Source organism: Panulirus ornatus, chromosome 18 (assembly GCF_036320965.1).
Source record: "Panulirus ornatus isolate Po-2019 chromosome 18, ASM3632096v1, whole genome shotgun sequence".
Taxonomy (NCBI): domain Eukaryota; kingdom Metazoa; phylum Arthropoda; class Malacostraca; order Decapoda; family Palinuridae; genus Panulirus; species Panulirus ornatus.
In genome coordinates this window covers 49,455,246-49,479,976 of record NC_092241.1, presented here as the reverse complement: position 1 = coordinate 49,479,976, position 24,731 = coordinate 49,455,246, and the positions used below count along the sequence as shown (strand labels likewise).

The following is a 24,731-nucleotide window of genomic DNA, read 5'->3' as shown; positions in this document are numbered from 1 at the left end:
TTTTAATTCAAGCTTGGCTACATATGCTGTATATTAATGAACATCTGATATGAAAACAATTATAGCTTAAAATCTGTCCTTTTTATATCATTTCTCTAACGTTATTGTTGGTTATCTACCTATAGTTAAACTATCACAGTTGACAAGTATGTGTAATTACCTGTTTTGTACATTATGGGGAAAAGGGACTTTACTCCTGAACTCTATGTTTACCATTGTAATTATATCATCCAGACAATTTTACAATATTTGTAAACTGCCTAAAGTGTGTGGAGGTTGTGACATCATTAACGTGGGTTCTTGCTGTCTTTGCTCAGTTTCATATCTGCAAAAATAATCAAAATCCTTCAGTCTCATTATTTCTGACACCACCTTCCTTCGACATTCCTCGTCTACACACCATTGCTGCTCTCTCTTTACTTTTGCCAAGGTTTGGTGGACCCATGGCACGCGTTGGCTATTTCTGTGTGAAGCCCGGCTATTTGAGGACCATCTATTATAATACCTCCTAAATTCGAATAGCTAAGCTGTGAATATCCTTCCTTTTGTCTTGCCCTCTACGCGTAACCATTCTTTCTTTGAGAATCAGGTCTACAAATACCAGTAGAGCTCTTATTCCTAATTTTCCTCAATTTTCTCTTTCACCCGATTTGGCCTTGACTGGGGCATGTTTTGCCATGTCGGTCACTGTAAAGAAAAATGATTTTGAGTACTTGGATGGGAATGTGTAGTGACAAAGATGCGATAGATCATGATTTCAAAGATGCTTGTAAATGTGTATGGTTACTTACTCTCAGTGCCCATAAGCAATACAGTTTTTCGAGAATAAACTATGTGAAAATACGATTCCAACCAGAATGCAGAAAGGAATGACTGTTACATTTGCCTTTTTTGGCAAGATATATATATGGTTTATGCTGCAACGAACAGTTGATATGTTGTCATAGACATATCTAAAGGTGACCCAATGCCCTTTTTGATAAGTGAGATAGCGACTTATCGTTCATATGATTTTATTCTAGAGATTTCTAATCTTATCAATCATCCTGCGTAGTTTTTAAGAGTTCATGTCCGTTCTGTACAAAAGGACTTCAATGCAGAAGTCATATGCAGGTGATATTTATATCTAATTTTTAACGTATGCAGAATAAAGGTATCATTTATTAATCTATCAAGATAATGTGTCCTCGTCGTTTCTTGTCGTCCTACGCGGTCATTGAAGGAAGAAAGATATCACACACACACTAAGTCATCTTTCAAAACTAGCGACTTGGGAAGTAGAAGGTCCGCCAGTGTGTGGTTAGTGTGCATATGGAAGAAAGTGCTACCGGTTGATGGACTGTCTATGTGCTCCAGATCTGCTGCCTCCCGGGAGGAAGACGCAACAACTGTTCTCACAAATTAGAACAAAATCAGAAATCAGTGGCCTTGTTGTGACCCTGATCCTTCTTCCTCCAACGTTGGGAAATGTGACCGATGCGAGGTGTCGGAAGAAGGAGAAATATGCCCAGGCTGCCGGCCTAAGATCTTCCATGAACCGTAGTTAGTTCAGTCCAGGAGTCTCTTCTAGCCATTGAACACTATCTTCAAGAAAATGAAAAGCCTTCCCTGAGAACAGACTGGCTTTATATTTCGGTTCCGTGGTTAAGAATCCAGTCACGGGTGAACCCTTTAAATTCAGGAAGCAGCAGATCGAACCACATTTGCCCAATAAACAGCTCCATATACAGCAGCGAATCTTGCTGTGTGACTGCGCCACTCCGGTAAAAAAAAAAAGAATTCTCAGGACGTAAAAAGTGGGATACATAATCCTTGATGGTTCTCAGGTGCTTATTGCCGTAGCCACTGACAATAAGTCAGCCATCAAGTATCAGAGAGCAGTGCTCCTTCCTCGCAAGCACGGTCGAGGTTGGAGTCCCCCTCTCTGTATTTGGAGAAGTCGCATGACTCTCAAATGTATCGTTCATGTCAGACAACCAAGCACAGGTGAGGGTGTTGATCCTAGGTGGCTCAGGATTCCTTAAAGACGAGCTTGTAGGACTTCTTCACCCGTGCTTGCAAAAGATTCTGCGAAAGGTTGTCACTGTATCATACATATAGTGAATGGCTCGGCCTGAACGAGGCAATGACAGCGACACGTGATTTGATAAAAGATTTCATTTTAGAGAGACACTGGACACTATTTCTGGAGTTTTTTTTCTTTTTTTTTTTTTTTTTTGAAAACTTGAAGATCTGTAACGAAGATTTGGTAAGCTACGGTCAGGTGAATGTTTCGAGAGCAATGGAAGCCAAAGCAGCTAGGGTAGTATTAGTGTGCGAAGACTCTCCTTCTGTACCATGGTTGATTCAGAACAGCATGGAATTGGGCACAGATTATCGAGATTTTCAGAAATGTAAGTACGGAAAGTAACATGGTCGTCAAAGCTTTCAGTAGCGTGTGCGCCTTACATCGGCTTCCTTTCGCCTCAGTCATGGAGGAGGAGGAGGAAGACGAGCAAGTGGAGCTGGATGAAGTTGATGGTTGAGGTGGCATCATCATTCATCACCCTTTGTCGAGTGACGACCCCATTTTTAGCAAAGGCGATGGGTGATAAAGGTGAGGAGTGTTCGAACGAGAGATGTACAATTTTGTGAAGGCATTGATAGAGAAGGTTAAGTTGGGCTAATTTTCCTTGGGAATTAGGGCGTGTTTCTCCTTCCTTGAGATGGCAACAGTGTGGAGGAGCAGGAGCAGACCGCTGCCAGTCGCTGGTCCAGCCAGTGGCAGTTACAACATGGCGGAGCGAGGGTCCGCGACCCTACTCGCCCTCGCGGCGCTGGTAGGCCTCGTCGCGATTGACTTTATACCTGTGGGAGGCACCTCCCAGGATGTCCCTAAGATGAAGTTCAACAGTCTGATGGGACCTAGTCTTAGGTTCTTGTACTGGTAAGTGTGTTGCGTAATGCCATTCATATCTTTAGAATGCCATCCTAGGAGCGCTAGGTATGATGACTCGACACAACCCTTATTTTTCATCGTCATATGACTTATTTTACGTTCTAGTTTTCTCATGATGGGGAAGATACACTTTCAACTCGGTATCATTATTATCTTCGGTTTTTTAGGGATTTTGCTCTGCATTGATATTGTTGTGCATAGAAATACACCTTGGGAGGGAATTTTGGACATAATTTGAACAATATTTGAGATAGATGATTATAATGAATAGGGCATTGGCTGATTCAAGGTGAGGTTTATGTAAAAGTTCTGTTACTATTTTACAATTAGATTTCACGCTTTTACATCGATTTATTGACCCTACATTTTTCGATACACATAATCCTTACTGCTATCAGCCAATTAAACATCGTTCATATAATGCTTGTTATCATGCTCCACTGTAGTTAATATATTACCTGTTTACTGGTTAAAGGATTACAGGATAACGTCACTTAAAATCACATTCCAGTAGCGATGCGTAGCTAAACTGGTCATTGCTTATAGTCTATGGCAGTAGTAGTCAGTCATCGAAAACTTGTGGTGAATTATCGAGGTAGTAGGTAAATCACTATAGAATATTGACAGATCACAATGAGAATTTCCTCTGATGTCATTTGCTGGTAGCATTTTTTTTTCATAGCGTTAGAATACCAATTCTGCAGTCACACCTGTGTCTGGGTACTGTGGTAGGTGGCACCTGTTGTCAGTGAACGTGACAGTGAGAAGCCATCGTCAGATAGATTTGATTTGGGGACTAGCATCAGTTACTTCTATTAACAACAGATAAATATGATTTGGGGACTGCATCAGTTACTTTTATTAACAACAGATAAATTTGATTTTGGGACTGCATCAGTTACTTCTATTAACAATAGATAAATTTTATTTTGGGACTAGCATCAGTTACTTCTATTAATGGTAACAGGGTGAGCATAAGTTTTGAATCTCGTGAGCTTTGATTCTTATTTCCCATAATAGCCGTACATGTTTTCCTGTTATTTGCTTATAACCCTTACAAGTATCAACTTATAGAATATAATGCTCCAAACGTGCTCTTCAGTTGCACCAGCATTGCAGCACAAAACCAGAATCCAGAGCTAATAGCAATGCAGAGGTGAACTGGTAAATTACTGTAAAATCAATGTAACCAATGAAATTCACAGATAACGTCCCATTTAGCGTACAGTTGTCATGTACAGAATTTTAGTTTAAATATATGTACATTGCTATCAGCTTTGAGGAATGGCTACTTATGTTTTAGATGCTTTATGTAGATTGTGATTACAAAAATACCCACAGAGGACTGATCTGCATTTGTTTTGTGTGATAGAACAAGGCAATACTTGTAAGGGAAATTGTGGGGTTGATTAATGTGAAAAATGGTAATACACTTATAAAAGATTAACAGAACCTGCAAAAATCTTACCTATCCTGTGTAGCAGGTAATCGTAATCTTAATTTTCAGTATTTTTAACAAAATGTACCTGTCAGACTCATGAAAATGCACTTCCAACATGGCACCGTATCTAGATAAACAACTGACACTGCAGTTCTCGGAAGATGAGTGTAATATCAGTATAATTCTGCCGTCTCAGCTACTTGATGACATAATTATAGGTTCTCTTGATATTATCAAGTCATACAATAGCATGTTTGCTGCAGGATGTTGAATACTGGGTGCCGGTATAGCAACATCCTCTTAAATTTCTCACTTGAGGTATTGGCAAGAAGTAAGTAGGTGACTATTTTGGGATATGAAAACTTGTGAAACTGATGCCAGACAATTAGCCAGTTGTATGTGATTATGTGGGTCAGTAGTCTTCAAAATTTTCGAAGAGAGAATACAATATTCACTCAATGCTGGACTATATTCAGCCACTGCTGGCCCATTGATATTGTGGTTATAATTAACTTTGATGATCTCATTGAGCTAGAAAGTGAAGGAGGAACGTTAAAGTGAAATAAATGGCCTCGTCAGCCCTGAAGTTGACTCCCTAGATTTTGCACATAGTTGTGACTGTTCATGCACTCATGAAAAAATGAGTTGCATTCATTTGTGTGATTGAAAAAGAATGTTGAATTCAAATTAAGACTTTGGAGAAAGAAGCTAAATATAGAAACAAATAGTTTATCATCACAGGTCCTTCAGAAGTTCCCAGTATATGGAAACAGTGAACAGTATTTAAAGAATTATTATTATTATAATTATAGCCATTTCCATTATTTTTTTCGAGCAAGTATACTTTTCTCTCTGAAGTCACTCATTGCATATGATGCAAAATTATGGATAAAAGCATATGATGCAAAATTATGGATAAAACTGGTGCTTACATTAGTAAATAAAAGAAATTGTAGTTTGAAATAACTTTCCTAGAAAGATCTCTGCATTGTTCACATCAAAAGGCAGAGATACTTGGTGAAGTCTCTGGGGGACTTCATTTCCACAAATTGGCCCATCCCAAGCTGTTGGTTTTGGGTTGTTGGTTGATCAGTCTACATAGTTCCTACAGTTTGGCTGGTCTGGTACAGTTTGTAGGTATTTGTCCAGTGTAATCTTAAACTTAGTTTGAAAATCCTATGCTGGTGCTTACAATTAGGTGGCAGGTTTTTGAAGAGTCTTGGGTCCTGGATGTTTAAGGTGCTCTCTCTTTTTGTGCATATTGCACCTCTGTATTTCAGAGGTAGAATTTTTTAAAAACTCATGCTTATCATGCCAGTAGAATGTTGCTTCTGAATGTAAGTTGATAGCCATACCTTCTAGGACTTTCCAGGTAAAGATAATGATACACCTCTCCCATCTATGTTCCAGAGAAATGCTCAGAGAAACAAAGATTTGTTTGTAAAAATTATGGATGTGGAGAAAGTGTATGATAAGGTTGATGGAGATGCTTTGTGGAAGGTGTTATAAATATGTGTGGGAGGAAAGCTGATTGAAACAATGGAGAGTTTTCACCAAGTGCAAATAGGAAGAGAGTAGGGCGAGTGGTTCTAGGTGAAGGTGGGTCTGCTGTTGGTACGTGTGATGTCATAGTGGCTGTTTAATTTATTTATGGATTAGGTGTTGAGAGAGATGATTGCAAGGGTTTTGGAGAGAGAATCAGGTCTACAGTCAGTCCATTGTTTTGGGGCTTAAGAGGTGAGTCAGTTGTTTGCTAGTGACAGAATCAAGTGAGAATGCATTAAGTTGGTCTTAGTTTGGGAGTATGCGTGCAAAGTGTTGATAGTAAATGTAAACAAAAGTAAGTTTATTAGGTTTAGTAGTGGAAAGTGACAAGTTAGTTGGAGTGTGAGTTTGAATAGAGGGAATATGGTGGAAGTGGGGTGTTTTTTAATCTGATAGCAAATAAAGCCATCATAACTGAAGTGTCATAGGTTAGATGAGATGCATTGATAAATGTGTGAAAAGAGAGGTCACTGTTTTGTGAGGGCAAAAATGGGTATATTTGGTGTTATGCTAGTTCTGACAGTGTTAAGTATACCGGATGTGAAGCATGGTATATAGGTAATTAGAGGATGGATATGTTGGAAATTAAATGCTTGAAGAGTGTAGGAAGGGTTTATTGAATAGGAAATGACAAGAGAGAGATGTGGTAGTAAGAGGAGTATGCATGAGAGAAATGGATTGGACATGTGGAGGGGATGACAAATACTGTCTATATTTTGGAAATAGAGTGAATTAGGGCAAACTGAGGAAGTGAATACTGGGTGAATACTTAGTGAAGGTTTCAGGGGTCTTCACCCTCACAGCCTAGGCTGGGATCAGGCTGCTGGATTAGGTTGTTGGTTGACCAAGTTGATGGAAGCCACAACCTTCAGGCCCACATAGACCTCACAGCCTAGCAGGTCTAGTGCACTATGTATGTACTTGTCTAGAGTACTCTTCAACATCACTGCCATGCATCCCATGGTGTTTCTGTTGGTAGATGGCAAGGTAATGAAGATTCTTGGGCCTTGGATATTTAAGGTGTCTCTTTTTATGCAAATTGCACCTTAAGCATTCAGGTGAGTCATATGATACATAGGGTTCAGTTTGCTGTCATTAGGTTGAAGCAGGGCATATGAAGCAATCAGGGGAACCATGGAAAGGTCTGTGATATAGGGGGTTTCATTGCATTATACAAGACAACTAGAGAGTGGATTTAAGCAATGATGCCATTCTTAATCTGTTCCTAATGCTACTTCTCTATTGCAGGAAATGGTGAACATGTATGAAATAAGTATGTTTAATATCATTTTGGCTACCATATGAAATTTTTGTAGGTTCTTGTGATATTGTAGAAGTACATTACATACTTTTACAGTAATCAACCCTGTATTTTTCTTTAAGCCTCTTGTCAAAAGAAATTTCTACCTTCATTTTGTATTTTAGGTGAATTAGTTGTGTTATTTTCAGATACATGTAGCTTCTTTGTGTTGATTATCATTGCAGTTTTGGAGATTCTTTACCCATGAATTGGCTTAACATTTTTCATTTGTTTTACAGTTATTCATGAGGATATAAGAAGGTGTTTGAGCAGTATGCTGCCATCTTGCGTGAGAAGTATCCAGAAATCTCCATCCTTGGAGACAATTACCCACCTCCAGATTGGAGACTATGGCTTGCGCAGATGCTGGTATGTTTGTTGTAAGATGTTTTGCGTATGTCATAATAATGCATCGCTCTGATAACCGTTGTTAAAGTAATGACATCATGAAAGTGATTTGCAGGTAATTTTGAGTTATTGTTTGAAAAGCTAAGACTTTAGAGTTTTAGATGAATATTAGTCACCTGAAAGAATGTCTGATAATGATTATTAAATTGAAATATGAAAGTATCATTTTCTTTTTCCAGAGTGGTGCCAAACTCCTTTTTATAGTCATGATAATAGCCAACATCAATATTTGGGAGTGGTTAGGACAAGAGGCTCCCTCTTGGTGGACATGGTTCACCAGTAACAAGACATATGCATGTATGATGGTGTTCTTCCTCAGTAATGCTATCGAGTCACAGCTTGTGTCAACGGGTGCATTTGAAATTTCCTTTAATGGTGAGTGGATGAACAATGTGTAGACAATACTAATTTTACCTCTTGGCTGACACTTTTCACTGTTACTGCAGTCTCTTCCACACGTTATTTATATTTTGGATAAACATTTTATTGATATCCTTTTATTTTTTATTATACTTTGTCGCTGTCTCCCGCGTTTGCGAGGTAGCGCAAGGAAACAGACGAAAGAAATGGCCCAACCCCCCCCCCCATACACATGTATATACATACGTCCACACACGCAAATATACATACCTACACAGCTTTCCATGGTTTACCCCAGACGCTTCACATGCCTTGATTCAATCCACTGACAGCACGTCAACCCCAGTATACCACATCGCTCCAATTCACTCTATTCCTTGCCCTCCTTTCACCCTCCTGCATGTTCAGGCCCCGATCACACAAAATCTTTTTCACTCCATCTTTCCACCTCCAATTTGGTCTCCCTCTTCTCCTCGTTCCCTCCACCTCCGACACATATATCCTCTTGGTCAATCTTTCCTCACTCATTCTCTCCATGTGCCCAAACCACTTCAAAACACCCTCTTCTGCTCTCTCAACCACGCTCTTTTTATTTCCACACATCTCTCTTACCCTTACGTTACTCACTCGATCAAACCACCTCACACCACACATTGTCCTCAAACATCTCATTTCCAGCACATCCATCCTCCTGCGCACAACTCTATCCATAGCCCACGCCTCGCAACCATACAACATTGTTGGAACCACTATTCCTTCAAACATACCCATTTTTGCTTTCCGAGATAATGTTCTCGACTTCCACACATTCTTCAAGGCCCCCAGAATTTTCGCCCCCTCCCCCACCCTATGATCCACTTCCGCTTCCATGGTTCCATCCGCTGACAGATCCACTCCCAGATATCTAAAACACTTCACTTCCTCCAGTTTTTCTCCATTCAAACTCACCTCCCAATTGACTTGACCCTCAACCCTACTGTACCTAATAACCTTGCTCTTATTCACATTTACTCTTAACTTTCTTCTTCCACACACTTTACCAAACTCAGTCACCAGCTTCTGCAGTTTCTCACATGAATCAGCCACCAGCGCTGTATCATCAGCGAACAACAACTGACTCGCTTCCCAAGCTCTCTCATCCCCAACAGACTTCATACTTGCCCCTCTTTCCAAAACTCTTGCATTTACCTCCCTAACAACCCCATCCATAAACAAATTAAACAACCATGGAGACATCACACACCCCTGCCACAAACCTACATTCACTGAGAACCAATCACTTTCCTCTCTTCCTACACGTACACATGCCTTACATCCTCGATAAAAACTTTTCACTGCTTCTAACAACTTTCCTCCCACACCATATATTCTTAATACCTTCCACAGAGCATCTCTATCAACTCTATCATATGCCTTCTCCAGATCCATAAATGCTACATACAAATCCATTATTGATCTTTTCTTTTCTTTCAAACTATTTGCCATTTCCCGCATTAGCGAGGTAGCGTTAAGAACAGAGGACTGGGCCTTTGAGGGAATACCCTCACCTGGCCCAATTCTCTGTTCCTTCTTTTGGAAAATTAAAAAAAAACGAGAGGGGAGGATTTCCAGCCCCCCGCTCCCTCCCCTTTTAGTCGCCTTCTACGACACGCAGGGAATACGTGGGAAGTATTCTTTCTCCCCTATCCCCAGGGAATATATATATATATATATATGTAGAAGAGGTAGTAAAAGCTTTGCGGAAGATGAAAGCCGGCAAGGCAGCAGGTTTGGATGGTATTGCAGTGGAATTTATTAAAAAAGGGGGTGACTGTATTATTGACTGGTTGGTAAGGTTATTTAATGTATGTATGACTCATGGTGAGGTGCCTGAAGATTGGCGGAATGCGTGCATAGTGCCTTTGTACAAAGGCAGAGGGGATAAGAGTGAGTGCTCAAATTACAGAGGTATAAGTTTGTTGAGTTTATTGATATCCATGATAAAATATTTTTGTATTTACATAAGTAGATTGAATGGGCACAATAGTTGAATGAGCTCCAGTTGAATAACAACATTCCAGGTAGAAATAGCACTGACTTTAAGTAGTATAATCTTAAAATGTAATGAGCTCCATAAGTAGGCTCTGGATATGCTGATCCCCATCTTATCTTTTGATAAAATTATGAGGCAAAGTTCAGAGCTATTACGTGTGAAGTGTTTTGTTAATGTTATGCCTCCTGATTCAGAGTAGGGGGTATGTTGATTTACATGTATTTGTGTGCTTACATCAAGATCTTGCAGACTCACTGCTGTATTTTATGACTGGGAGAATGGATATGGGCAAGACATTTACCACAGATACTGCATACAAGGGAGCGGGGGGCCGGAAATCCTCCCCTCCTTGTATTAACTTTCTAAAATGGGAAACAGAAGAAGGAGTCACGCGGGGAGTGCTCATCCTCCTCGAAGGCTCAGAGTGGGGTGCCTAAATGTGTGTGGATGTAACCAAGATGTGAAAAAAGGAGAGATAGGTAGTATGTTTGAGGAAAGGAACCTGGATGTTTTGGCTCTGAGTGAAACGAAGCTCAAGGGTAAAGGGGAAGAGTGGTTTGGAAATGTCTGGGGAGTGAAGTCAGGGGTTAGTGAGAGGACAAGAGCAAGGGAAGGAGTAGCAATACTCCTGAAACAGGAGTTGTGGGAGTATGTGATAGAATGTAAGAAAGTAAATTCTCGATTAATATGGGTAAAATTGAAAGTTGATGGAGAGAGGTGGGTGATTATTGGTGCATATGCACCTGGGCATGAGAAGAAAGATCATGAGAGGCAAGTGTTTTGGGAGCAGCTAAATGAGTGTGTTAGCGGTTTTGATGCACGAGACCGGGTTATGGTGATGGGTGATTTGAATGCAAAGGTGAGTAATGTGGCAGTTGAGGGAATAATTGGTATGCATGGGGTGTTCAGTGTTGTAAATGGAAATGGTGAAGAGCTTGTAGATTTATGTGCTGAAAAAGGACTGATGATTGGGAATACCTGGTTTAAAAAGCGAGATATACATAAGTATACTTATGTAAGTAGGAGAGATGGCCAGAGAGCGTTATTGGATTACGTGTTAATTGACAGGCGTGCGAAAGAGAGACTTTTGGATGTCAATGTGCTGAGAGGTGCAACTGGAGGGATGTCTGATCATTATCTTGTGGAGGCTAAGGTGAAGATTAGTATGGGTTTTCAGAAAAGAAGAGTTAATGTTGGGGTGAAGAAGGTGGTGAGAGTAAGTGAGCTTGGGAAGGAGACCTGTGTGAAGAAGTATCAGGAGAGACTGTGTACAGAATGGAAAAAGGTGAGAACAATGGAAGTAAGGGGAGTGGGGGAGGAATGGGATGTATTTAGGGAATCAGTGATGGATTGCGCAAAAGATGCTTGTGGCATGAGAAGAGTGGGAGGTGGGCTGTTTAGAAAGGGTAGTGAGTGGTGGGATGAAGAAGTAAGAGTATTAGTGAAAGAGAAGAGAGAGGCATTTGGACGATTTTTGCAGGGAAAAAATGCAATTGAGTGGGAGAAGTATAAAAGAAAGAGACAGGAGGTCAAGAGAAAGGTGCAAGAGGTGAAAAAAAGGGCAAATGAGAGTTGGGGTGAGAGACTATCAGTAAATTTTAGGGAGAATAAAAAGATGTTCTGGAAGGAGGTAAATAGGGTACGTAAGACAAGGGAGCAAATGGGAACTTCAGTGAAGGGCGTAAATGGGGAGGTGATAACAAGTAGTGGTGATGTGAGAAGGAGATGGAATGAGTATTTTGAAGGTTTGTTGAATGTGTCTGATGACAGAGTGGCAGATATAGGGTGTTTGGGTCGAGGTGGTGTGCAAAGTGAGAGGGTTAGGGAAAATGATTTGGTAAACAGAGAAGAGGTAGTAAAAGCTTTGCGGAAGATGAAAGCCGGCAAGGCAGCAGGTTTGGATGGTATTGCAGTGGAATTTATTAAAAAAGGGGGTGACTGTATTGTTGACTGGTTGGTAAGGTTATTTAATGTATGTATGACTCATGGTGAGGTGCCTGAGGATTGGCGGAATGCGTGCATAGTGCCATTGTACAAAGGCAAAGGGGATAAGAGTGAGTGCTCAAATTACAGAGGTATAAGTTTGTTGAGTATTCCTGGTAAATTATATGGGAGGGTATTGATTGAGAGGGTGAAGGCATGTACAGAGCATCAGATTGGGGAAGAGCAGTGTGGTTTCAGAAGTGGTAGAGGATGTGTGGATCAGGTGTTTGCTTTGAAGAATGTATGTGAGAAATACTTAGAAAAGCAAATGGATTTGTATGTAGCATTTATGGATCTGGAGAAGGCATATGATAGAGTTGATAGAGATGCTCTGTGGAAGGTATTAAGAATATATGGTGTGGGAGGCAAGTTGTTAGAAGCAGTGAAAAGTTTTTATCGAGGATGTAAGGCATGTGTACGTGTAGGAAGAGAGGAAAGTGATTGGTTCTCAGTGAATGTAGGTTTGCGGCAGGGGTGTGTGATGTCTCCATGGTTGTTTAATTTGTTTATGGATGGGGTTGTTAGGGAGGTAAATGCAAGAGTCTTGGAAAGAGGGGCAAGTATGAAGTCTGTTGGGGATGAGAGAGCTTGGGAAGTGAGTCAGTTGTTGTTCGCTGATGATACAGCGCTGGTGGCGGATTCATGTGAGAAACTGCAGAAGCTGGTGACGGAGTTTGGTAAAGTGTGTGGAAGAAGAAAGTTAAGAGTAAATGTGAATAAGAGCAAGGTTATTAGGTACAGTAGGGCTGAGGGTCAAGTCAATTGGGAGGTGAGTTTGAATGGTGAAAAACTGGAGGAAGTGAAGTGTTTTAGATATCTGGGAGTGGATCTGTCAGCGGATGGAACCATGGAAGCGGAAGTGGATCATAGGGTGGGGGAGGGGGCGAAAATTTTGGGCGCCTTGAAAAATGTGTGGAAGTCGAGAACATTATCCCGGAAAGCAAAAATGGGTATGTTTGAAGGAATAGTAGTTCCAACAATGTTGTATGGTTGCGAGGCGTGGGCTATGGATAGAGTTGTGCGCAGGAGGATGGATGTGCTGGAAATGAGATGTTTGAGGACAATGTGTGGTGTGAGGTGGTTTGATCGAGTAAGTAACGTAAGGGTAAGAGAGATGTGTGGAAATAAAAAGAGCGTGGTTGAGAGAGTAGAAGAGAGTGTTTTAAAATGGTTTGGGCACATGGAGAGAATGAGTGAGGAAAGATTGACCAAGAGGATATATGTGTCGGAGGTGGAGGGAACGAGGAGAAGAGGGAGACCAAATTGGAGGTGGAAAGATGGAGTGAAAAAGATTTTGTGTGATCGGGGCCTGAACATGCAGGAGGGTGAAAGGAGGGCAAGGAATAGAGTGAATTGGAGCGATGTGGTATACAGGGGTTGACGTGCTGTCAGTGGATTGAATCAAAGGCATGTGAAGCGTCCGGGGTAAACCATGGAAAGCTGTGTAGGTATGTATATTTGTGTGTGTGGACGTGTGTATGTACATGTGTATGGGGGGGGTTGGGCCATTTCTTTCGTCTGTTTCCTTGCGCTACCTCGCAATACGCGGGAGACAGCGACAAAGTATAAAAAAAAAAAAAAAAAAAAAAACTGCATACAAGATCTGCAATTAAGCTTTGAAAATAAGGGGACCATAGATCAAGGCCACAAAGTCTCTGGAATTTATAATGGTACTGAATGCATGTATACATATTTCATAACAGGTGATTGGATGTAGACCAAACTTGTACCTCAAATACTGCTTGTCAACTTCTGCACCAGATTAGATTTTTGAACTTTGGGTCCCCCTTGGTCAAGGCTGCAAAGTCTTGTGCATTAGAATGCTGCTGGAGCTAAATGCTTTTGTATGCAATATCTCACAACATGGTGAGTGGATTTGTATGCCCTAGACTTTTACCATGTACTTTATTTAAAAGTTTTACATCTTATATTTTTATTCTTATAGTGACTGACATGGAATGGGCAAAACACGCCATAATGGCCATTTTGAGTGAAAGGAAAATGGGTAAGAAAAATAGTAAAGAAACTTGTCAGAGTACTTGAAACATTTGTAGACCTCTCTTATTTGTAATCATAATCCCATGACCCTTTTTGTGAAGCTTCAACAGCTTCAAGGTTGTGCTTCTGTCAGTAATAGAGAAACTGTGGACCCTTTGTAGAGATGTTTCTTGACGAGATTGTATTACTCTATGCCCATTAATGATGATACGGGTACACCACTGATTTTCCAGCACTTGGTTCCAAAGCCGTGTTGGATTAACCATTTTGCCAGACCAACCGTGGTCACATAATAATTCATCAGTACACCTCTAACATCTCCCGTGTGTCTAAAGTTTACCATGGACTGCTAGAAATTTGAATTAAGCAAATATTAAATGTATGAGCACCCTAAGATGGTAAGTCTGTCCTTAGATTTTTTGAATCCAATGTACCTAGGGTATGGCAGGTGCCCTAGGTGCCACTTGAAGGGGTGCGCCAATGGTGTCCTGGATCCAGACAATGATTTGGATCTAAAAGATTCAGATTTCTTGATCATTAGAACATATCTTTGCCTTTTGGAATCAGATATTAGTAGTTCAATACTTATTCTTAAAAATTGATATTTCCGTAATGGTGTACTGGATCCAGACAATGATTCGGATCACTCCCAAAATCTAATTGATTGTTCCTTGTCATATCTGACTCCCTGAAAATTTCATCAAAATTTGCTCATAACTTTTGGTGAAAGTTGCTCTCAGACAAACAAACAAACGCCGGTAAAAAGCATAATCTCCTTGGCGGAGGTAATAAAAGTAAAAAAATATTGGTGTCATATGTTTGGACTGGGGTGCAATTTCAGTGCTTGCCATATGCAGTATTTCCCCTAGATATGCCCCTGTTTGAATCATGTGGGGTCTTCTTTGTCTTCTGTTGTTAGTGTTTTCCTAGGTGTGCATCATCAGAATAATGCTGTCTTGTCTGCATTATACACCTGCTCAGGACTGAGGTGCTTGTCACCAACAAGTTTTGCAGATTTGTCCACTTTTCTCCATACACTTCATTCATGGAAATTTCTTGACGCTTCTTGAATCTTTGAAGCCATCCTTCACTATAGTCATGCTCATGTTGTAATTTAAGTTCTTTATGGAACAACTTAGGATGGTCCATTATCATGCTACCTGACAAGTCCACGCCATTACTCTGACGCTGTCGAAACCATTCCATCATCACTCGTCATTTGCTTCTTAGAATCGGTTTGGATAGAATTTCAATATTTTCTCCCCTTGCTTCTTTATATCATAAACAGTTGATGAACCAATACTGTAGATGTCACACAGCTTATGCACCGAAATACCACGATCCATTTTTTCAACAGTTCTACTTTATCTTGGATCGATATGGACTGGTGTTTAAGTTTGACACCTCGACTGACACACGCATATGTCGTAGAAGCCATAGCTAGGGTTAAATTTAGCAAAATAAGCTAAGAATCTCAGAATTGCGGTATCACCATCAATGAGTGCAGTGTAAAGAATGTAAATAAGCGCGCCCTACACACAACACCATCTGTGGCCGCCCAGTAAACTGGTTTGGTGGCTGTGGTAATTTCAAGTTCCCTCGTGTAATTTTGTCCAGACTAAAGGAGGTGCCGAACCATCAGTTGCTGGAAATTCGGTGGTGTACTTGTACAACCTTGTTGAAGGTGACTTTGTACTGTAAAGTTTTATTTTTAGGGATTGTATACTTGGGTTGTTATCATTGTGTGTGAGCTATTTTTTAGCATTAGTGGTGTTGGAGGATGGTATGGTTTGGTGGACAAGTGTTGCACTAGCATGGGTGGTGTATCGAGAAATTTTTTTTTTTTTTTTTTTATTATACTTTGTCGCTGTCTCCCGCGTTTGCGAGGTAGCATTTTTATATAAAATATTAATTGAAAATGGCCTTTTTAGTCTTTTAAATGGCTCTCAATGATGGCTGCTAAAAGTTCAAGTTGTAGCCTTTAAGGCCAGACTCTGGTTCCCTAAAATCTTGCCTTTGATCCTGAGGTACCTTTTTTATAATTTAAGGTTGGTATGTTATCTATTTTGAATGAGTTCAGTGAACTGAATGTTATCTTAAGGGTGTGATGGCCTCTAGAGGTCTCAGTATAGCCTTCAGGGCCAAAATCATGCAGCTGAAAACCTTTCCTAGGTTGTGAAGTACCTAGGCCAAAAATGGAACCATGAAAGTTGGAATTTTTTGGCCTCTTATGCCAGGTCCTGGTACCCATGGATCCAGCTTTTGATCCTGTGGTACTTTTATTATAATATAAGGCTGCTACGTCACTGCTTTTGAATGAGTGAAGTGAATAAGTGTAATGAATATGGCTTGGAAGTTATTTGGTGTTCCTTGGTGTCCTGAAAATGACTTTCAGTGCCAATGTGCAATATCTTAAAATCTTTCTCAGATTCTGAATTACTGACACCCATACCTTGGGGCTTCTGGATGTTACATGAAGCTGTATTAAGTCACTGGGTGTTACATGAAGCCGTATTAAGTCAAAACTTTGAAAGGTGGCCCCAAAAACTTTCCCAGATTCTGAATTACAGACACCCACACTTTGGGGCTTCTGGTGTTACATGAAGCTGAAGTAAGTCAGAACTTTGAAAGGTGGCCCCTTCTAGCCTTAAAAGGCCAGGCCCTGGTACCCTTAGATCACGCCTTTGGTCCTGAGGTGCCTTCTTTGTAATTTAAGGCTACTAATGTATATGAAACCATTTCTCCTCTTTCTTACCATTCCCTCTATATTTGAAAAGTGAGATTTATGTCTTTATTCCCATGTAAATTTCACAGAACCTCTCACCACGAAGCCCTTGTTGTTGGCAGTTGAACCACATTTACCAGTAAACTTATTTAGGTTTGTGTAGTTTCCTCAATTATATTTTCTATGTCCTGTTTCATTTCCGTCTCTTAAAGTCCTCATTCATCACATAGTCATTTATGAGCATGATTTCTTCTTCCAATTGGTATGCCATATATAATATTCTCAGTATCTATTCTAGGATGTGTGAAGATAAGATTTAGCATTGATGGTGTACTTGTATCGGTCCCTTTCATCCTTGTGTGCTCCCTCACATGTATTGGAAATTTGCCTTTATACACCCTTAAAACTTGTCTCAGTGACTTCCTATCACCATGGGAATGCAGATTCTCCCAGTTTATCTCTATAATTGAAATACCCCATTATCATTACACCTCCAAGAAGTGTGTGTTTCACTGCTTCATGGAGTTCCCTCATTTTTGTCCTGTGTTTTTTTTTGAACCCTTGGAATTCTTTGGAGGATTATATGCACTAACGCTTGACTGTTGCTATTCCCATTATATATTGTCTGAATATGCCATTTTCCACTTTTTTAATGAAACTTAAGGCTGTCTTTTAGTAAGGTGGCCAATTCTACCCCTCCTTTACCTTCTCTTTTCTTTCTAGCTATCATATACCCCTCTTGGCAGAACAGGCGAGATCAGGTGCACTTTCTCATACAGTCTTTGAATTTATCTGTTTACCACTAAGTATTAACTCATCACCATCTGAATACTTTCCTGCACCTTCTTGCCACAAGTGGCTTTGTTATATGTTACAACTGGTTTGTATTGACCAAACTTGCATCACAGGTACATAGAGACCACTTTTAGTGGAGCTTCATATAATATTTTGTTCACTGGACATGAAAAATATATTCATATAACAGTTACATATATATATGATATTCATAAGAGAAACAAAAATAAAAAAGCCATCAAACTTAGAAGAAAAAGGACCAGTGAGTATATCCACTGCCATCTTTGTTTATATCTTTAAGCCAGTTGGGTACTGCCAGCCATAATTCATATAATTTCAGTCACTCTCTTTTTACTTATCTCCTTTGTGTATGTAGAGGACATTTTAAATCCATCGTCATGAAAATGGCCTGCAAGTTGCCCATGAAAGTGATTTATATAGACTGAAAGATGCAAGATATATACAAGGTTGAGGTAAGTGAGCATCAGGCACATGTGGGTCATTCACTTGTTTTGTCTCCCTCTGCTATTAAAACATTACTTGATGACAGTGAGAGGATAAAAAGAACCAGCTAGGCAACCACATCCTAAGTTGCAACAAATTTTTCCTGCATAAGGAATAAGCCACTGGTGATGGAGAGCAGGCTAGGAAGTTATAGGTGTGCTAGCCTAGCACAACATTAGTGATCAATAACACTACAAGCTGTGACAGACAAGTGATGATTTGATTTAGATTTGTATGGTATTGGTATTGTCATTGTTTTATTTATAAAGCACTAAAAGAACATCTGTAGAGCCATTGATGTTCCCAAAGGAATCCATTCCATAGTATTTAGTAATGTATGAATTACACAAGAACACATCTATGGGCACCATTTTACAACTACCTCTATTAATTTTTTGCTTAATGAACTTTTCTCAAGAACACATCTTGTCTCTTATAATACTACATAAAAGGGTAATGTATTTTTTTTTAAAGCATTTATGAGGATGTGAAACCACATGCATAGGGCAAAAATGTTTCAGTGTTTACTAGTTTTTATTTCTTTAGATCCTCTTCAGACAAAAGTACTGCATGATTTTTTTTTTTTTAAGTACATATGATCCCTGACTTATGATTTTTTGACTCTACGATGGTGTGATAGCGATATACATTCAGAAGAAACCGTACTTTGAATTTTGATCTTTTCCTGGGCTAGTGATATGTGGTATGATACTCTCTTGTGATGCTGCACAGTGGCAGTGAGCTGCAGCTTCCAGTCAGCCAAGCAATTACAATTGTAAACAGCTGTTATTCTACAGTGCGGTGTAGTGTTGCCAGCATTTTTTTTTTTTTTTTTTCATCCCATCATGTTCACGAAATACCCATCTGTGTCTTCTGCCACTTGTGACAAGAGGAAGGCAATTACTCTTGAGATGAAATTAAAGATAATTGCCCAGCATGAAGTTATACCCAAGGCATGAAGAAAGTTCACAGCAAAGAAACTGGTGGAGGCATTTGCTACTATCAGTAGTGGTATATGAATTTTAGAAGAATGTACGTCAGTTACGAGAGATTTGCAAGAATTGACAGGCAGATACAGGATGCTCTTGCTTGTTATAGAGAACTATATAATGAAAAGAAGAAACAAATTGTTCTGTCAACACTTGATATCTTCCTGAAGAAATCTGAACCGTCAACAAGTGATAATGAGCCTGTTGATGTGGGATCTTCATCATCTAGCTATTAATTTCAGTGTTATGTGTTTCAAACATTCTTCGGGCTCAGTTTGCTTTTAGCTGTAGTGTGTGTTAATGGTGATCTATACAACCATTTTTTTTTTTTTTTTTTTTTTTTTTTTTTAATAAATTCAAGAGATGTTTAACACTGTTATTAGATAGGGTTTGTTAGATTATTTTGTCCAATGTAGGCTAATGTAAGTATGCTTGAGAATGTTTAAGGTAGGCTAGGTTAACGTGTGATGTTTGGTAGGTTAGATGTACAGTATTAAATGTATTTTCAACTTACGATGGATTTATTGGAATGTAACCCCATCTTAAGCCGAGGAGCATCTGTATTTTTGGGAAGGGTGGACTGAAAATTTTTTTACTCGCTGATGGAGATCCTTGAATGGTATCGATATTGATAATTTTTGTATTTTCCACAGATGTTCCAGTTTGGTCCAAGCTGGAAACTGGTCGTATTCCTCAGCCTCCAGAGCTCTTCCAAATCATCGATAACCATGTGCGGTTCGACCAAAATACAAACACTTGGAGTGATAATATATAACCTTAAGGTGGGTTTCAGGACTGTCTGTGATTTTTTATATATTTTTTCCTGCTGTAACTTTCTGCGTATTCATATGCCATCCAGAAGTCTTTGCTCAGAACATTTTTTTTTTTTTTTTTATACTTTGTCGCTGTCTCCCGCGTTTGCGAGGTAGCGCAAGGAAACAGACGAAAGAAATGGCCCAACCCCCCCCATACACATGTATATACATACGTCCACACACGCAAATATACATACCTACACAGCTTTCCATGGTTTACCCCAGACGCTTCACATGCCTTGATTCAATCCACTGACAGCATGTCAACCCCGGTAAACCACATCGCTCCAATTCACTCCATTCCCCGCCCTCCCCTCACCCTCCCGCATGTTCAGGCCCCGATCACACAAAATCTCTTCACTCCATCTTTCCACCTCCAATTTGGTCTCCCTCCTCTCCTTGCTCCCTCCACCTCCGACACACATATCCCCCTGGTCAATCTCTCCCCACTCATCCTCTGCATGTGCCCAAACCACCCCAAAACACCCTCTTCTGCTCCCTCAACCACACTCTTCCTACTTCCACACATCTCTCCCACCCCCACGCCACTCACTCGATCAAACCACCTCACACCACACATTGTCCTCAAACATCTCACTTCCAGCACATCCACCCTCCTGCACACAACTCCATCCACAGCCCACGCCTCGCAACCACACAACATTGTTGGAACCACTATTCCTTCACATTGCATTTTTGTAATAGGAGGGGTTACTAATTTCTGGTGGTGAAAAATAAGTCTGTATATGCAAAACCCTTTCAGTGTGCAGTTGATTTTTCTCTGCATCCCTAATTGCAAAGAATCATTTTTTCATTCTTATTTATGTATGTAGGCGACTGAAGGGGGTGGGAGTGGGAGCTGGAAACCCTTCCCTCCTTGTATTTCAATTTCTACAAGGGGAAACAGAAGAAGGAGTCAAGTAGGGAGTGCTCATTCTCAAAGGCTCAGATTGGGATGTCTGAATGTGTGTAGATGTAACCAAGATGGGAGAGATAGGTAGTATGTTTGAGGAAAGAAACTTGGATGTTCTGGCTCTGAGTGTGGCAGCAGCTTTGGTGCACAAGACTGAGTATTAGTGATGGGTGATTGAAATGCAAATGCGAGTAATGTGGCAGTTGAGGGTATAATTGTTGTGCATGGGGTATTCAGTGTTGTGAATGGAAATGGGGAAGAGCTTGTGGATTTGTGTGCTGAAAAAAGACTGGTGATTGGAAATACCTGTTTTAAAAAGATTTATTTTTTTTATTATACTTTGTTGCTGTCTCCCATGTTTGCAAGGTAGTGCAAGGAAACAGACGAAAGAATGGCCCAACCCACCCACATACACATGTATATACATACACATCCACATATATACCTATACATCTCAACGTATACATATATATATATATACTCACAGACATATACATATATACACATGTACATAATTCATACTGTCTGCCCTTATTCATTCCCATCGCTACCCGCCACACATGAAATGAGAACCCCCTCCCCCTGCATGTGCGCAAGGTAGCGTTAGGGAAAGACAACAAAGGCCACATTCGTTCACACTTAGTCTCTAGCTGTCATGTATAATGCACTGAAACCACAGCTCCCATTCCACATCCAGGCCCCACAAAACAAACTTTTCATGGTTTACCCCAGATGCTCCACATGCCCTGGTTCAATCCATTGACAGCACGTCGACCCTGGTATACCACATTGTTCCAATTCGCTCTATTCCTTGCATGCCTTTCACTCTCCTGCAGATATACACAATTATACTTATGTTAGTAGGAGAGATGGTCAAAGGGCATTATTGGATTGTGTTAATTGATAGGCGTGTAAAAGGGAGACTTTCGGGTGTTAATGCTCTGAGAGGGATGTCTGAGCACTATCTTGTGGAAGTGAAGGTGAACATTTGTAGGGGTTTTCAGAAAAAAGAAAGAATGCTGGGGAGAAAAGAGTGATGAGAGTAAGTGAGCTTGGAAAGGGTGCTTATGTGAGGAATACCTTGAGAGATTGAGTGTAGAATGGCAAAAAGTGAGAGCAAATGACATGAGGGGTAAGGTGAGGAATGGGGATGTATTTAGGGAACAGTGATGGCATGTGCAATAGGTGCATGTGGCATGAGAAAGGTTTGAGGTGGGCAGATTAGAAAAGGTAGTAAGTGGTGGAATGAAGAAGTAAATTTGTTAGTGAAAGAGAAAAGAAAAGAGGCATTTGGACAGTACTTACAAGGAAGGAGTGCAAATGACTGGGAGATGTATAAAAGAAAGTGGCAGGAGGTCAAGAGGAAGGTGTAAGGGTTGAAAAACTGGGCAGATGAGAGATGGGGTTTAGGGAGGATAAAAAGATGTTATGGAAGGAGGTAAATAACATGCATAAGACAAGAGAACGAATGGGAACATCAGTGAAGCAGGCAAGTGGGGAAGTAATAACAAGTGGTGATGAAGTGAATATTTTTAAGGTTGAATGTGATTGATGATAGAGTGGCAGATGTAGGGTGTTTTGGTCAGGGTGGTGTGTGAAGTGAGAAGGTTAGGGAGAATGGAATCTAGCAAGGTGGAGGGTTTGGATGTTGTTGCAGTTGAATTTATAAAGAAAAGGGGTGACTATGTTGTTGATTAGTTGGTAAGGATATTCAGTATACGTATGGATCATGGTGAAGTGCCTGAGGATTGGCGGAATGCATGCATAGTACCATTGTACAGAGGCAAAGGGGATAAATGTGTGTTCAAACTTCAGAGGCATAAGTTTGTTGAGTATTCCTGGGAAATTGTATTGGGGGGGTATCAATTGAAAGGGTGAAGGTATGTCCTCAGACATTTCATGACCAACACACCTACCCTCCTCCGCACAGTCTTATGTATAGCCCTTGCTATATGTTGGGACTACTATATCTTCAAATATACCCTTTTTTGCCCTTCTAGTTAATGATCTCTCTTTCCACACCTTTAGTGCTCTTAGAAACTTTACCCATCCAGTGACTCCTACATGGTTCCAAGTGGCAATTATATTGCCGCAAATCACTTGACTCCACCTAAAGCAATGCTCATATCCTTGGGAAGGATGTATGAAGTGAAAATGAAAATGATGTATGCAAATTGTAAGAGGCATGGAAGGAGGAGTGGCATAGACGGAATGAATGAAAATTATCAGGGAAGAGGATGTGCCATTGTGTTATCACCAAAAGTATAGGAGGGTGTTACAGAGCATGAATGGAGTGGATCAAGAAGAGTGTTGAATAGTTGTTGAGTGGTGACTTCTTTGCCGTGGCTACCCCCTCAATGGGAGTTCCTGGTGGAAACAGGCATCAGAGGTTCAGGTAGATAGGTAAGATTGTGACAGCTAGATTAAGTTTTTAACATGCTGGTAGATCAAGTGCATTTAAGCTTTCAACTTTTAAAATAAATTTGGAGGATTAAAGACCCCAAAGTTTCCAACCTGGTAGGCTATCTTTGGGCTAGATATGATTCCCTGAAGATAATGGATCTCTGAATCTCTCTAAGTATAGTAAAGTTAGTGTGTTTGAGCTTCAAGAGCAAATTACGGAGATTAATATTTACCATTATCATTTTCAGCTCAAGAAACATCAGTGAACCAAAACAAAGCCTCAGCCTCCTTCCATCTCTGATTATGATGCATTTTGCCTAGAGTTGAGAATTTGTTCATTGTCTGATAACATCAGGCAACTTCAGAACCAAACATGAGGTGAAGTGCTGCTGTCCCTTTTCCACTTCAGCGTGTCTACATGCTTCTGTCTTTACTGTATGTTCTGTCTGCGTTATGAAAGCTAGCGTTGAAAGCACTCAAGTGTTGGCTCTAGCTGGATGTTTATTTGCAGAAAGTCTTTGCAGTGAGATAAATGGGTGTAGTGCTGACACTTTAATTCCCAGGTACATTTATGATTCTGGTCATGAGATAGTAAAGCAGGCATTATTTGTAATGGTACAGATTTTATACACCACTTGTAAAGCTTTTCTTTTGAAAATGATATTGATGCGGTAACTATACATTATAGCTAGATATTTTTGTGTAGGTTTTGAAAGTTGATATATTCTAGATAAGAGAATTTGATTTTACCTATCTTCGTCATGTTTGTGGAGTGTAACTAATACAAGTCCTTAATGTCCAGTGTAATGGAAGTGAAGTTATAACTCTATGTAATAAGAATGACCGAACATTATTTCCCTTTCAACTTTGGGGAGCATTAGGTAGATGAACAAGCATTAGTTTCAAATTGAGCTCCCATCATTATGAAGAAATTGTACATTGCATTTTATTTGCCATGCACAGTCCCCAAGATTTTTGTGAAGCAAAACAAAACCCAAGTTGCCTAGTCTGCTGGATTTATTACACATTTTCTATTGGGAGTAACCATCATTTAAAATTTCCAGAGTATAAATACTTATCCTTTCTATCACCATTTTCTTAGTCCATACAGATTTGTTGAGTAAACATTACCATTAAAGTGGGATTTTTCTCTCCTCCAATTAAGATTTATCTGTTTACAGTTCACTTATAAATAGCAAAGCTGTTGGGACAGCATGAATTAATACTGTAGCTCTGAAATAAAAACCAAAAGGGTGTTGCATAAAAGCAAAATTAAGAAAAGGTAAGTATACTTGAGAAAGCAGTTAATCATGAGAGCAATTGTGTATGATCAACCCTAATCACTTCACGTACTATCCTCTGGCATTTCATTTCCAACATGTCCACCCTCTTTACTTAGACCTATACAACACCATCAGGACTACTGCACCATCAGACATGCCTAATTTTGCCCTTGCAGACACTGACTTCTCCTTCTATACACTCAATACACCCATAACCTTTATTCTTATCCCACCCTGTGATTCAGCTGTCAAAATTCCATCTGTTGCCTTTACCCACTCCCAGGTATGTAAAACATTTT

At 40.1% G+C, this 24,731-nt stretch overlaps 1 protein-coding gene across 1 annotated transcript; it reads left to right on the top strand.

Annotated features, from left to right (window-relative positions):
* Positions 1-1,291: 1,291 nt before the first annotated feature.
* Positions 1,292-24,287, top strand: SelT (selenoprotein T). The gene is made up of 5 exons (XM_071673138.1): positions 1,292-2,926; positions 7,464-7,593; positions 7,812-8,007; positions 19,672-19,800; positions 23,398-24,287. The coding sequence occupies exons 2-4, from the start codon at positions 7,588-7,590 to the stop codon at positions 19,791-19,793; spliced, it is 324 nt and encodes a 107-aa protein (XP_071529239.1). The 5' UTR covers positions 1,292-2,926; positions 7,464-7,587; the 3' UTR covers positions 19,794-19,800; positions 23,398-24,287.
* Positions 24,288-24,731: the final 444 nt, after the last annotated feature.